General features: G+C 37.6%; 2 protein-coding genes across 2 annotated transcripts; one reads left to right on the top strand and one right to left on the bottom strand.

The window, feature by feature from the left end:
- Positions 1-302: 302 nt before the first annotated feature.
- Positions 303-1,847, top strand: LOC103949354 (transcription factor MYB27-like; the record flags this gene model as incomplete). The annotated part of the gene is given in 5 exon segments (XM_009360465.3): positions 303-429; positions 526-655; positions 806-903; positions 1,017-1,104; positions 1,106-1,847. Coding segments are annotated over 5 exon segments (672 nt in total), but the record flags the coding sequence as incomplete, so codon positions are not given.
- A 4,613-nt stretch (positions 1,848-6,460) lies between these two features.
- Positions 6,461-9,721, bottom strand: LOC103949353 (probable pectate lyase 12). The gene is made up of 5 exons (XM_048573421.1): positions 9,356-9,721; positions 8,798-9,264; positions 7,636-7,939; positions 7,137-7,484; positions 6,461-6,698 (listed from the first exon to the last, which is right to left on the bottom strand). Exons 1-5 carry the CDS (start codon positions 9,484-9,486, stop codon positions 6,500-6,502), a joined length of 1,449 nt encoding a protein of 482 aa, XP_048429378.1. The 5' UTR covers positions 9,487-9,721; the 3' UTR covers positions 6,461-6,499.
- Positions 9,722-13,794: the final 4,073 nt, after the last annotated feature.

Raw genomic sequence — 13,794 nt, 5'->3', positions numbered from 1 at the left:
TCCCTATCCTTTCCTTCTTTTTTTTCCCAATTAATCATATATTATATGAATAGTATGATTAATAGACAGAGACAAAATGGCTATAGAGACAAAAAATGTGATGCAAAAAAGGAGAGAGAACTAGAATCATCAACTGTTCACCTTCCTGGATGACCTAATTTGTTGCCTTATATCGATGAGTTATGTAAGGCAAAGCCAATGGTGGAGTTCCCACAACCTAGTGGGGTTTCTGTAAGAGGTCACTTTTTCCTCGTTTGCCCAACTCTATGCCACCTTACTTCTCATATATAAGGGTTTAACTTCTCTTGGCGGCCGTGGAAGGAGAGAACTTGCTCAAAGGTCCGTGGCTCGAAGAGGAAGATGAGCGACTCAAGACCTATGTAAATCTTAAGGGGGGTAGGAGGTGGGATGCGTTAGTGAAGGAATCAGGTAAGCACATTACAAATGATTCTTACTTGTGAAGTTTAAAGATGACTCGTTTCGTATGTGGTGAATGGATAAAGTCACACAACTTACACTGTGCAGGTCTAAGGAGGAGTGGTAGGAGTTGCAGCATGCGGTCGTTGAACTACCTCTGCCCAAACATTAAGCATGGTAAGATTACCATCATAGAAGAGAAAACCATTCGCCAACTTCATCAACGTTGGGGTAACAAGTGAGTTTCGTAGTTCTTGTCTTTGGTTACCTTTTCGAGTTCGTGACATTATTACCTTCTTGCAACATTGCTAGCACTATCGCCTAGCTTGTGCTTAATTCTGCAATGTTCTGAGTTTCTTCCAACTATATCACTATATCAATCTTGTAGGTGGTCAATGATTTCCCAAGCGCTGCCAGGAAGAACCGATAATGAGATCAAGAATCACTGGAGAACTCATTTAAAGAAGAAAATACAAATTCAAGATGGTATATTACACTTCATCATTTTCTTCTGATTTCTGAAACATATTGTGGAAAATGCCAAGGCTTGTTTTATCTTCTTCAAAGCCCCACATTACTAACAGTTGCTCTGTCTGCAGGAAATTTCCAATGTAAATTGAACAAAAACCAACAGGGTATTTTCTGTCAGGAAGGTGACATGAATGAGGAAAAATACGACTTTGATCAAAACCAAGGTTACTAGCTCTGATGATCTTGGTTTATCGGACTTTGCGGCAACAAATTCTCCATACGAAACCCAGTTATCAGAATGGACATCTGAGCTATCAAGTGAACAAAGTGGAACAACCTATAATCAGGACTGTAATAGTGTCGAGTCCGATTTACGTCATCTTAAATGGACTCCGGATGATAGTGATGCATGGGACTGTCTAGGTTTTCTCTGGGACATGAATTAACAGATAATAGTGGGAAATGTGGATCAAATGAAATAAAAATGAGTAATGCTAGCTAGACCAAATTTGTAGACAAAGTATTGAAAACTAAAAGACATGTAAGTTGATGTTTGGCTTATTACTTACACGTTGATAAACGTGCTTATTCTTATTGATGACACATCATTTAGTTTGCAAATTTAGTCTCCAAATTTGGTCTCCCTAGCATTACCATATGCAATGCATGTTGCTAAGAAAAATGGAATTTCTTCCTTTCCAGCTCCAGCAAGTGAGGTTTTGGCATATCTTCTGAGAAGAAAATAGGGCAGCTGATGATGGCTTAACAAGAATTCATGGGACAAAATTTGGAGGGTGAATAGCTTTTGTACTCTCATCTACATAGGGCAGTCGCTGAGAGGATCTACTTTGATCAGTTAGGTAGCTTCTTGAAGCTTTTCAAACTATAATTTGTAATCGCATGCATGTATTGGATGTGCAATCATCTGACTTAAATTTGAATTGTATTCTCTCGTCTTCTCTCTAAGCTGTTACCATTTCCTTTTATCATCGTAAATTGTAGTTGATATAATCATACATATGAGAGAAATACAAGAAAAAGCAGCCAATTACTAGAAATTTTGTAGTTAGAGTGTAGCGAAAATGAATCAAATGAACGCAAAATAAGCAATATTGGTATATGTATTATCATTTCAAGACACTGCGTGCCTAAGGAGTCATTCCTTCTTACATGAGGATGTGACATCATTTCACCTTACAAAACGTTGTAATCTGAATCACGTGACATTATTTCACCATACAAACTTCATATTCCAAAATTTTCATTCTCTTTACCATAAAAAATTTATTTAGTTCATACACTGTTTAGTCGCTTATATGAATCAAACAAGTTGGCGGTTAATTAAGGATATTATTTGTTAGCGCCTGTCAATTTGTTCGTCACATCAATTATATATAATATTTATACAGTGAAACGATGTCACTTTGTCATATAAAGAGAAATGACTCCTTACATATAACGAAACAAGTATTCATTAAACACATATGCAGCACCTTGACTAGTGTTACACATTCTATATTTCAACGGAAGTGGCTAAACCCATACCCCAACTTAAACCTATCAATTGGTCAAAAAAAGCTTGTGGCACACCACCAACCATCAAGACTCCTACTTTTTATCTATAATAAATGGATAATAATATATAGTTCGAGCCTCCTACTTTTCTTACTATTGCTATTGCACTGTTGGTGTCACCATATATAACATAAAACAAAAATTAATCAGACAACCTAGCTCTACTGGTAATCTGGATGAGGGAAAGAGTTGGTCGAGCGTAAGCAAAAGCAGAAGATAACATTATCCATGTGGCAACTCAGATTATATATGAGGTTGTCCGCTGGAAAGATGCCTACAACTGAACTTGAGCTTCTGTAGACGTCACATATATATGCAGGATTACATATAAGGAGAAAGGGATCACAACCTTAGTTCTAATTCATGTTTTAAATACTAATGGTTCACTATTTTATATTGCGGTTGTGTAGTGTGGCTCGATACAAGTTGTGAAAGTGAAAATTAAAGAAATATTCTCTCGTCGAAAAAGTATCACAACAATTTACAACACGCAAGTAAGCAGTCTACTATTAATATATACAAAACTAAGACGTTTTATATGTATGTTCACTATTGGAGTCGAGACATGTTAAACTTGGACATTTAAGTTTGAGACAACATCGATACACTAGTCCGTTGAACAACATATTTGGCATCAAAACCTAACACATCATTGCCTTCTAGTTCTATCCACCCAGCCATGCCTAACACTAAGTTCGTAACCTCGACTGGATGGATATAAAGCAGAAAACCACAAACACAGACACGAGACACAAAGTTGTTCAACTGCAATATAAAAATGATTTGGAAACTAGATGGGAACTGCATCACCCGTTATCCATTTTCAGAAGACATCTCATCCTAAATCAAAGTGAGTTAATAAACTATTGTTTGGACTTGATTTTACACCATCGGCCCAAGCGATCGAGGCCGTTGAGTAAGGATGATTCTTAATCGTCGGATAAGAAAGTTACAATAATTTTGTTGTTGTTAGAGGATAATATTATGATTTTTAATCATGATAATTATCTTTTAATAATGAATTATCTTGACAATTTTCTTGTACGAGATAAATGTGACTCAATCTATATCGAAGCAAGCAAAATAGTTCAATTTAGTTTGGGATTCTTAGCATTCAACGCAGGATTGAGCATCATGCATTATAAAAAGAGTCTTAGCATGTGGTGGCATCAGTTGGTAATCAAGGTGGAGTCCAACTTGAATGATTCATTACATGAAGTAAGCCATTATGATGCATGCATGGGATAATTATTAGCAAACTCAAGGCTGCCAAATGAAGTGAATATTCTATGGATAAAGCTTGATATTCCAAGGTTTGAATGACAATGCTTATCTTTAGCAAAGAAGGAATTGGCATACCAAGCTTGGTTACGTGGTTTTGGCTAAAATGCGTGGTTAGCACCAAAGACGTTGAGTGCCACGACTTTCATTGGATAATCATCATCTCTGCGTAAATTATTATTTGTGGAGATTGATGGTCACAGATGGATTTTGCGCTAAGTTAGTTTTATAAATACAAGACATCATGCAACAATTGAGGGAGCTCCAATTCAACACACAACTGCCCTGTGCAAAACCTCTCAAATACCTTGAGATTTTTCCTTTTCTTTTCCTGCCGACACACCTTCAGTTTGGATAAACAGCACTGTGGAAGCACCCGGCGAGCATCTTCAGTTTGGACAAACAGCACTGCTGCCGCAGAATCAGCTGACCGAGAAGCACCTTCAATTTGGATAAACAGCACTGCGTCGAGGTCGACCGGTTATCTATCTAAGTCTCGGCCGAGAAGGGTTGTCGAACCTTTGTTGGCAGAGGTCACCTTGCTAGCCTTCTCGGCATAGTCAGGTGTTACGAATTGCATTGCTCGGCGTACTGGACGCCGAGTGATTTTATGATTGGATACTCGCGAGTAAGTTTCAGGGTTCGGCATTCCGACGACCGAACTACGTTTACCATCAAGACATACATCGTATTTGAGTACCTGTGCCCATATAGTTTGGTCTCGATTCGGTGTGCTTATACTCTTACGAATATAATCACAGTGACCGAGTCGGACTCCGACGAGTTGTGAACTCCGCAGAATTAGTAGCCTTGTCTTCAGGCTATAGAACCCAGAGACCGAGAGCGTTCCTTCCTCGGTCGCAATCGCAAGATATAGAAGTCAACAGCGCGCTCAACGCGACATCATCAAATTTTACTCCTCGGCCGAGCTCGGCCGACGAGTTGGCACGCCCCGCATTCAACCGAATGACGTAGTTAGCTTATTAGTTACTCGGCATGCGCGCCACGTAGGTTTTGTAATTTTTAGAGTTAACATTTTGACCTCATCACTTCTCGACCCCAAATTCAACACACAACTGCCCCCTAATTCTTCTCGACCTTGGTTCATGATTGCTTATCACTTCTCCTCAACCATGAGTTGTTCGTTGGTCAAAAGAAGCCAGGATCATGTTCTCTCGGCAAGGTTACTCAGAATCAACACAGCAACAGGTTTCTCTCGGCCTGATAAGTAGGTGGTCGAGGTACTCCTGATTGGCCGGAAAGACTTAATTTGCTTAACCATTCGGCTTATGAGCCGAAGTTCAAGGAAACTAGGGGGCAATGTTTGGACTTGATTTTACACCATCGGCCCAAGCGATCGAGGCCGTTGAGTAAGGATGATTCTTAATCGTTGGATAAGAAAGTTACAATAATTTTGTTGTTGTTAGAGGATAATATTATGATTTTTAATCATAATAATTATCTTTTAATAATGAATTATTTTGACAATTTTCTTGTACGAGATAAATGTGACTCAAACTATATCGAAGCAAGCAAAATAGTTCAATTTAGTTTGGGATTCTTAGCATTCAACGCGGGATTGAGCATCATGCATTATAAAAAGAGTCTTAGCATGTGGTGGCATTAGTTGGTAACCAAGGTGGAGTCCAACTTGAATGATTCATTACGTGAAGTAAGCCATTGTGATGCATGCATGGGATAATTATTAGCAAACTTAAGGCTGCCAAATGAAGTGAATATTCTATGGATAAAGCTTGATATTCCAAGGTTTGAATGACAATGCTTATCTTTAGCAAAGAAGGAATTGGCATACCAAGCTTGGTTACGTGGTTTTGGCTAAAATGCGTGGTTAGCACCAAAGACGTTGAGTGCCACGACTTTCATTGGATAATCATCATCTCTGCGTAAATTATTATTTGTGGAGATTGATGGTCACAGATGGATTTTGCGCTAAGTTAGTTTTATAAATACAAGACATCATGCAACAATTGAGGGAGCTCCAATTCAACACACAACTGCCCTGCGCAAAACCTCTCAAACATCTTGAGATTTTTTTTATTTTCTTTTTTCGCCGACACATCTTCAGTTTGGATACACAGCACTGTGAAGGCAACCGGCGAACATCTTCAGTTTGGATAAACAGCACTGTTGCCGTAGAATCAGCCATTCCCGAAGCACCTTCAGTTTGGATAAACAGCACTGCGTCGAGGCCGACTGATTATCTATCCAAGTCTCGGTCGAGAAGGATTTTCAAATCCTTATTGGCAGAGGTCATCTCATTAGCCTTCTCGGCGAAGTGAGGTGTTACCAAGTTACTACATTCGGCACCCTGAGAGCCGAATTTGATATTGAACTTCGTAGAACTAGCAGCCTTGTCTTCAGGCTCGAGAATCCAAAGGTCGAGATTTGTTCCTTCCTCGGCCGCAGTCGTAAGATAAAGAAGTCAGCAACGCGCTCAACGCAATATCAACAAATTTTACTCCTCGGCCGAGCTAGGCCGACGAGTTGGCACGCCCCGCATTCAACCGAAGGACTTAGTTAGCTTATTAGTTATTCGGCCTACGCGCCGCGTAGGCTTTGTAATTTTTAGGGTACAACAACTATATTCAGAATTACGCCAAGTAAAGTAAAAGGCAACATACTCTATTGCTTTTATGTTCTTTTCTTTTCTCTTGGTCTTGGATACCAAATATGCTTCGCGCAGACACTGCTGATATAAATAAAGGAGATTAAAATCATTGATTATTTTCTCATATTATAAATGCATGTCGTCTGGGATAATATACAAAACTAGCAAGCATGACAATGAGATGAAAAAGGAGAAGACAGTGCAGGTGGATGGAAGTGGCGGCAGTAGAATGCTGCTGCTTCCCGACATGTCATCCGTATAGTCTGGACCAGAGCCTAAACCATTTCCGTCGCCGGCCGAGCTCCACTTGCCCAGGTTGTTGTCCCTGCTCATTCAAAATTGCATTAGGCATTGTCAGAGTATAGTATCGTACAGGTTTTACCATTTCAAAACCAAGAAGGCACCACTATTTATAAGTTAACGTGATGAACAAATGAGTTCAGTCAATACTTCAAGTTAAATATCCTAGATGGATTAAGAGTCATTTAAATTGTGGACAAATTGGGATCATTTTGAATATCAAAGAAAGTGAAACTAAAATGCTACAAGTCCTAGGATGACCCCAACCTCAAACCAAGTAAATCTAACTTAAGTAATTTGAGCCTGAAATCAACCCATGCACCGTAAATTTAGCATGAACTAGTGGAAATTACTGAACAGTAAAGTGAGTTCATAGCCAATTAGGAAAAGTAAAAGGGAGTAAAAAGAAGAAAAGAAAAGTGCAGAGGGAAAGAAAAAGAGCAACAAAGAAAAAGAAAGAGACCTGCCACCAACGCCAAGGGCACCAGCATGCATGATGAGTTGGTCAATAAGCACGGCAGACTTGGGTTCCACACTGTAGGCCTTCTCATACTTAAGCTCCATTCCCTCCCCAGATGCCACAAAAAATGCTCCATTTACCATTATGTCCCCCTCCGATCTCCAGTTCCAGTCCCTCCACTTCCCTTCCGCTGTTTCCACACGCTTTGTCACCTCCTTGGCATTACGGTCTGATGGAGCAATGTAACGGTTTCCCTGGCTGTTAATTGTAGGGTTTCCACTGCCTCCGATGGCGTACATTTCCCATTGAGTGAAGTCATTGTTGACCACGTGGATGTAACCCCTTCTACACCTATGAGAATTCTAGAGAACGTCAATATATAACATACATTACTAAATTTCACAATTACATGAAAAATCAAAAGAAATTTAACGGTTGGATTTGAGCCGCTTTAAAATTAATGTATAGCGTACAATGTTTGATGTATAACAGTATGACTAACCTAGGCATTCTCTGCACCAACTTTTCTCCAAAGTGATTGAAGGCTATGGTGACTTGCATGCCGGAGTCGGGCAAGTAGTCATCGCTGTGGCCCAGCAGCATGACTTCATTGTGATGAGAAAAATAATTGTTTGATATTGTTATTCCTGTGGACCCCATCACTGCATCTATCAGTCCATCCTTGCAGTGTGATAGGCTACAATGGTCTATCCATATGTCTTTGGATCCAAAGATGGAGATCCCATCACCGTCTGATTCTGTGCGAAAGCCATAGTGAGTAGGGCTTGAACGCACATTAGCCTGACCTGCACACACAAGCACAAGCAAATTACTAAATTTTGAGGGACTAGACAAATTAAAATTTAGGCCCAACTATCTGAATACAATCATTCGTAAACTACATGTATTATAACATGAAGGGAGGAATTTTACCTGTTACACATCTCTCAATTTTTTGTTGTCGGATCGTGTGAATGAAAAAGATCAATGAACAAAAATTAACAAAGATGTGTGGGAAATAAAATGGGGTATGTGAATAGCATTGCTCTAACATAAATGAGGTAAACATAAATCCTAAACTAAAAGAAGAGTAATCTTGATTTATGTAAATCCAAATAAATATTAGGTGAACACAAATATATACAATTATCAACAACAAGAAGACATATGTATTACAAAAATGGTATATACCAAATAACTCCGGATTCGTATTTGGAAAACTAAAATACTTATAAGTATCAGGAAACCACGCATACTAGGTAAAGTGTGTATGTATCAAATAAACCGAGATACATATTGGAAAATTTAAAATACATGCAATTAATACTATGGTTTAGTGTTATTCTTCTTCACTTGTAAGTGAGAGGTCTTAGGTTTGATTCTCTCTAAATGCGAATTTGAACTACATTATTACTAGCCTATTATAAAGTTTAGCATACCACCAACCCCCTAGGGTAGATATTATCATTTATTAAAAGAAAAAAAAAGGTGCATTTAATGGGGTGTGTATTTTTTTTTTCAATAGCATGTCTATTAGGTAATATGAGACATGTGCAACTGTCAACAAACAACACATAGGTAAATCGAGTTTTCCTTGCACACGGGACAAAATATTGGTGGCACATTAACTATGGCAAATAAATATTCATGAAAAACTCCAGTACCTGACTGATGACAATGGTGGATATGCACGTTGTGGATGATGACATTGCTTATGTACTGCAGAGTGATGCATCCACCACCCACAATGTGGACATTGGCTCCGCGGCCATCGAGGGTTTTGTAGCTGTTGAATATGAGTTCTTGGGAGAGCTTGATGAGCATGTTGCCAGGGAACACAATCCAGAGTGGCTCAGTCTGAATCACAGCATATCTGAGAGTGCCTGGCCTCGGAGTCACGGCATCGTCATCCGAAGAGTCCGTCACAATGTAATACTCACCACCTTTGCCTCCATGAGCATATTGGCCAAACCCTATTGCACAATCTGCCAGGCTTTGCCTGTTGTTTGGCCAATCTGGATCACATTTCCAGCAGTCGTCGATCGGGTTACCAGTTAAGCATGCAGAATCCAGCTGGTCTTTCTGGGTTGTTTGCAGCATTTGCCTTCTTGCTAATGAAGCATTAACCTTCCTGAAAACACCAAAAAAAAAAAAAAGTGCAAATTCGTTACTCAGATCTAGGAAAATGGTAAGAAACAGAGGAAGTAAATGAGGTTATGTACCTATTAACTTGTAGAACAACTTCATCTGGGTTGGGATGCTGACCAGGGAGAGTGAGGTTGACGAATGCTGAGGCAAGAGGAGAAAATGAGGTGAGAAGAAAGAGCAGGACAATGCAGGTTCCGGGGATCATTTTTTGAGGAAATGTCTGGAGGGTTTTTGATATTTTGCTGGGAATTTTATACCAATTTGGTACAAGAATGTATGTAGTTAGGATATTGGTTATGGAGTTGCGTGATTAATTTGAGAAGAAGATAATAAACAGTAATTGAGTTGTAATAGACGTAGTGAATGTGTGTGAGTGGAGAAAATGACCACTTGCTTCTTCTCCCACACTCCTCCTTCTAACTGTATCCACATTGGTGTCATTTCAGTGTTCTTTTATAATAATTGATGTTAGACACTTGGACTTTTGGGATTTTCACTTAGGATAATTTTTGGGATACTAAATTTGTTAGCAATATTTACAAACTAAATCAATATTTAAGTAATAATTTAATTATTAACTTTCATATTATTTAATTTATAATATTTTATTTATAAATTTAATCTCTCTAGTATTATCCTTTCACGTAAAGAAGGTAGAGAGAGAGAGAGAGAGAGAGAGAGAGAGAGAGAGAGAGAGAGAGAGAGAGAGAGAGAGAGAGTGTGTGTGTGTTCACTACAATGGAATCCAACTGCTCTCGAGGAAACGGTCTCCCAGATGCTTTTTCCAGCATTACCGGCAATGGTTGGAGATTAATGCTGTTGGAAGGGTAAATATGTTTGGAATACACTAATTATTTTTTATCAATATAAATACATGAATTATAGTTCACTTTGTAATAAATATAAACTCACATCTTAATTACAGTAGGAGATAGATGTTGGTTGACTATAAACATAAATCCTAAATAGTAGCTAGTACCAAAAATAAATGTGAATGTAGAGAGATGCGGTCTACACCAAATTTAGTCAAATTATTATACGCGTGGAGTTTAAAGTGTTACCGTCGAGTTTAGTGTTTTGAGCTTAGAGCGTCTACAATCAAATTTAGTATTGTGATTGCACATGTATTAAAATTTAGACAATTTTATAATACCATATTGGCATGTTATATGATCATAATGTTGTTACAAATGTAAAATTTTCTCCATTATTACCAATATACCACTCCAACAGCACTTTTGAATGGTTAATTAGTGTCATTCTTTTATTTTAATTTTTATTGTTTTCCCTTTATCAAAGAGATTTGTATTTCATTATTGGAAGCAAATTTTAGAATAAGATAGTGCTATTCATACACATATTTTTTTTACCTCCCACACATCTTTGTTAATTTTTTGTTATTGATTTTTTTCAATTCATTTAATTCAACAGATGGAAATTGAAAAATTATGTGAAAAATAAAAATAAGCGTGTGAATAACATTACCCTTTTTAGTGTAAAAATGTGGCTTTTCATTAAAATGAATAGTACTGCAGGTTTTTCGTTAAAACTCTCTTTAGAATATTATGAAGAGATTGAGCAAATTTAGGCCTTGGAAGACAAAACCTTTGGACCCCAATAGAAAAAAGAATACTTCCCACTTGTAAACAAAACCTTTGGACTCCAAAACAGAAAGTGACCCATTGGTAAGAGCGCAGACTTCGGCTCTCTAACAAAAAAATATGGGAGGTCCCGTGTTCGATGCTTCAAGCTGGTGAGTATGCTTGATTGTGGTCACGTGCAAGATGAAATTCTTCATAACCTCTCCGAGCCCGAAAATGGTAAAAAACCGTGGCTTGCCATTGGTTTCTTCCTTTTGTAAAAAAAAAAGAAAAACAAAAAAACAAAAAAAAACAAAAAAAACAAAACAAAAAAAACAAAAAAAGAAAGGAAAAAAACAAAAAAGCTTCCTACTTGTCATCCAGCTCACAACTCAACCAGGTGCCAAAAAGTCTTGTATATGGATAATGATTAACCATGATGAGTAAAATTGCGCTCCACATACAACATGTTTTACAATGTCAATTTGTCAAACCGTTAGATATACTAGATTAGGTAGAGTTTAGTTTAGTCTAATGATTGCTTACATGGCACTAGCTAATTGGACCATTAGTTGGAAGGGTAGGTAGGTAAAGAAGTTGGAATCTCGTGGTGCCCGAGGCTTTTTGACTTTTTGGACCTTACTCAAACCACTCAAACCACTCAAACCACAGTTAAGGCTCTGCACTGCCCAGGTTCAGTCTTCAACTCGTACGGTGTCAGCTTTCACCACGTTCATGTATAATTCTTTCTCCTTCTATTTTCATTTTCTTTCCTCCTCTTCTTTTACATTTTATTTTTGTCTTATTTTCTTTACAAAAAAATTAATATAGATGCTGACGTAGCTTAATAGTAACCGTTCAAATAAGAAGAGAAGAAAGGAGAGAAAAATTAAGAGAGGAGAGAATCCTCTTTCATTATAAACACCTTATCTGCTTGCAGCTCTCCCTATTCTTTTGAGGAGAAATTTTTTTATATTATATCTAAATTATGACATTATGTGTCAATAATATAATATAACAACATTATTTATGTGAGTTTATCTTCATCTATTATTGATATTGATTCTAATTGGAAACTCTAGTTCTAATACACCGTAATTAGAAAGATTGACGCAACTTGATAAATTGAATAGGGAAATCGAACGATAACTTTGAGCTAGATCCATTAGTAAGAATTCACCAAAAATTGAAAAAAAAAAAAAAAAAAAAAAAAAAAAAAACCTCAAAGTTTAATATTGATTTATAATAAGAATACTCAAGTACAATCCTAAAAGTTATCTATATGATCTTAACAGATCCTAATTTCAAAAGAAAAACAAAAGAAATAATTTAATTCGGGAAATTCCCTAAACTATTATAAGCACGCGCGATATATGATTTTGGCAAAACAGACTCAAGACACTAAGACAGAAACTGAGCATCTAAGGTTATATCCAATCAAAGGGAATGTTTACACGCCCCCACCCCCCTCTCCCCTCCCTCCCCCCCCCCCCCAAACCACCCCATCCCCGGGGCCCCGCGCCCCCGGTTCAAATTATAGCTCTCCAAAAAATTATTTTTTAATCAACATTAGGCCCCAAATTTATATACCATCTCCAATTGAAGATGACTATTTTTTAGCTCCCTCAATAATTTATTATTTTAAGTATGTTCTTTAATTTGATTGGTTAATTGAATTAAATTATTATATTAAAATAAGATTTTTAGACATATTTTGATTGCCACTTGTCACTAAATGAATATGCCTCCGGATATATTTTGAGTGTCATTTGAAGATGTGGCCATTTAAAAATTATTGAAAAAAAATTATAGGAAAGATTATTGGAAAAGGTGTGTATGAAAAGAGTGTTTGAGATGAATAGAATGTTAAAAATTGAAATAAAATGAGGTAAGATTGACACTCCTCGACCTGGAATGTCCACTAGGGCTCCGAATCGAGCTGTGCTGGTCGACACCTGGAAGATGACGAAGCCATAAAGTGTGATAATGTGTACAATGTGAATAAATTTAAACCTAAAAGTACCTATATACATGAGTGCGCGATTAGTGGTATGGACTCATTTCACACGTGGTAAGACAATAATTATATCATCATAAACAGCCACCTGAACTAGGGAGTGCCACAAATCCTCGTCGATACGGAACTTTGCTACTAGAACCTGGAGGGGTGCAAAATAGAAAGTGTGAGTGGGCAAAACAAAGATTTTCAGAATCATTTCAATTATCAAAGATAGTAAACACTTATTGTAAAACCTGTATAGTTCCAGAAAATTATGCTATGTATAAGTATGTAATCAAATGTATACTAACAGTAAATCCAAAAGTATACCACTACACAACATCTCATTAGCAATATAAATAATCATGTGCTTAATAACCCATACTAGCCTGCAAGTCAAAGTCACCTATGGTGACCTGTACGACTGCACTTATATCTTCTCAATCAATGCTAGCACATAAGTCGGAGTCACCTATAGTGACTTGTACGACTCATCCATATCTCATCAATCAGTGCTATCACATAAGTCGGAGTCACCTATAGTGACCTGACCTGTACGACTTATCCATATCTCATCAATCAGTGCTAGCACATAAGTCGGAGTCACCTATAGTGACCTGTACGACTTATCCATATCTCATCAATCAATGTTTTCACATAAGTTGGAGTCACCTATAGTGACCTATACGACTCATCAATCAGTGCTAGTGTGTAAGTTGGAGTCACCTATAGTGACCTATACGAATTATCCACATTTCATCAATTAGTGCTAGCATATAAGTCGAAGTCACCTATAATGACCTGTATGACTCATCAATATCTCATCAATCAGTGCTAGCGCATAAGTCAGAGTCACCTATAGTGACCTGTACAACTTATCCATATCTCATCAATCAGTGCTAGCACATAAGTCGGAGTCACCTATAGTGACCTG

The sequence above is a fragment of a genome, unplaced genomic scaffold (genome assembly GCF_019419815.1).
Source record: "Pyrus x bretschneideri cultivar Hongxiangsu unplaced genomic scaffold, Pyrus_bretschneideri_v1 Contig68, whole genome shotgun sequence".
Lineage (NCBI taxonomy): Eukaryota > Viridiplantae > Streptophyta > Magnoliopsida > Rosales > Rosaceae > Pyrus > Pyrus x bretschneideri.
Note: the sequence above shows the minus strand (reverse complement) of the source record. Positions and strands in the feature narration are given on the sequence as shown.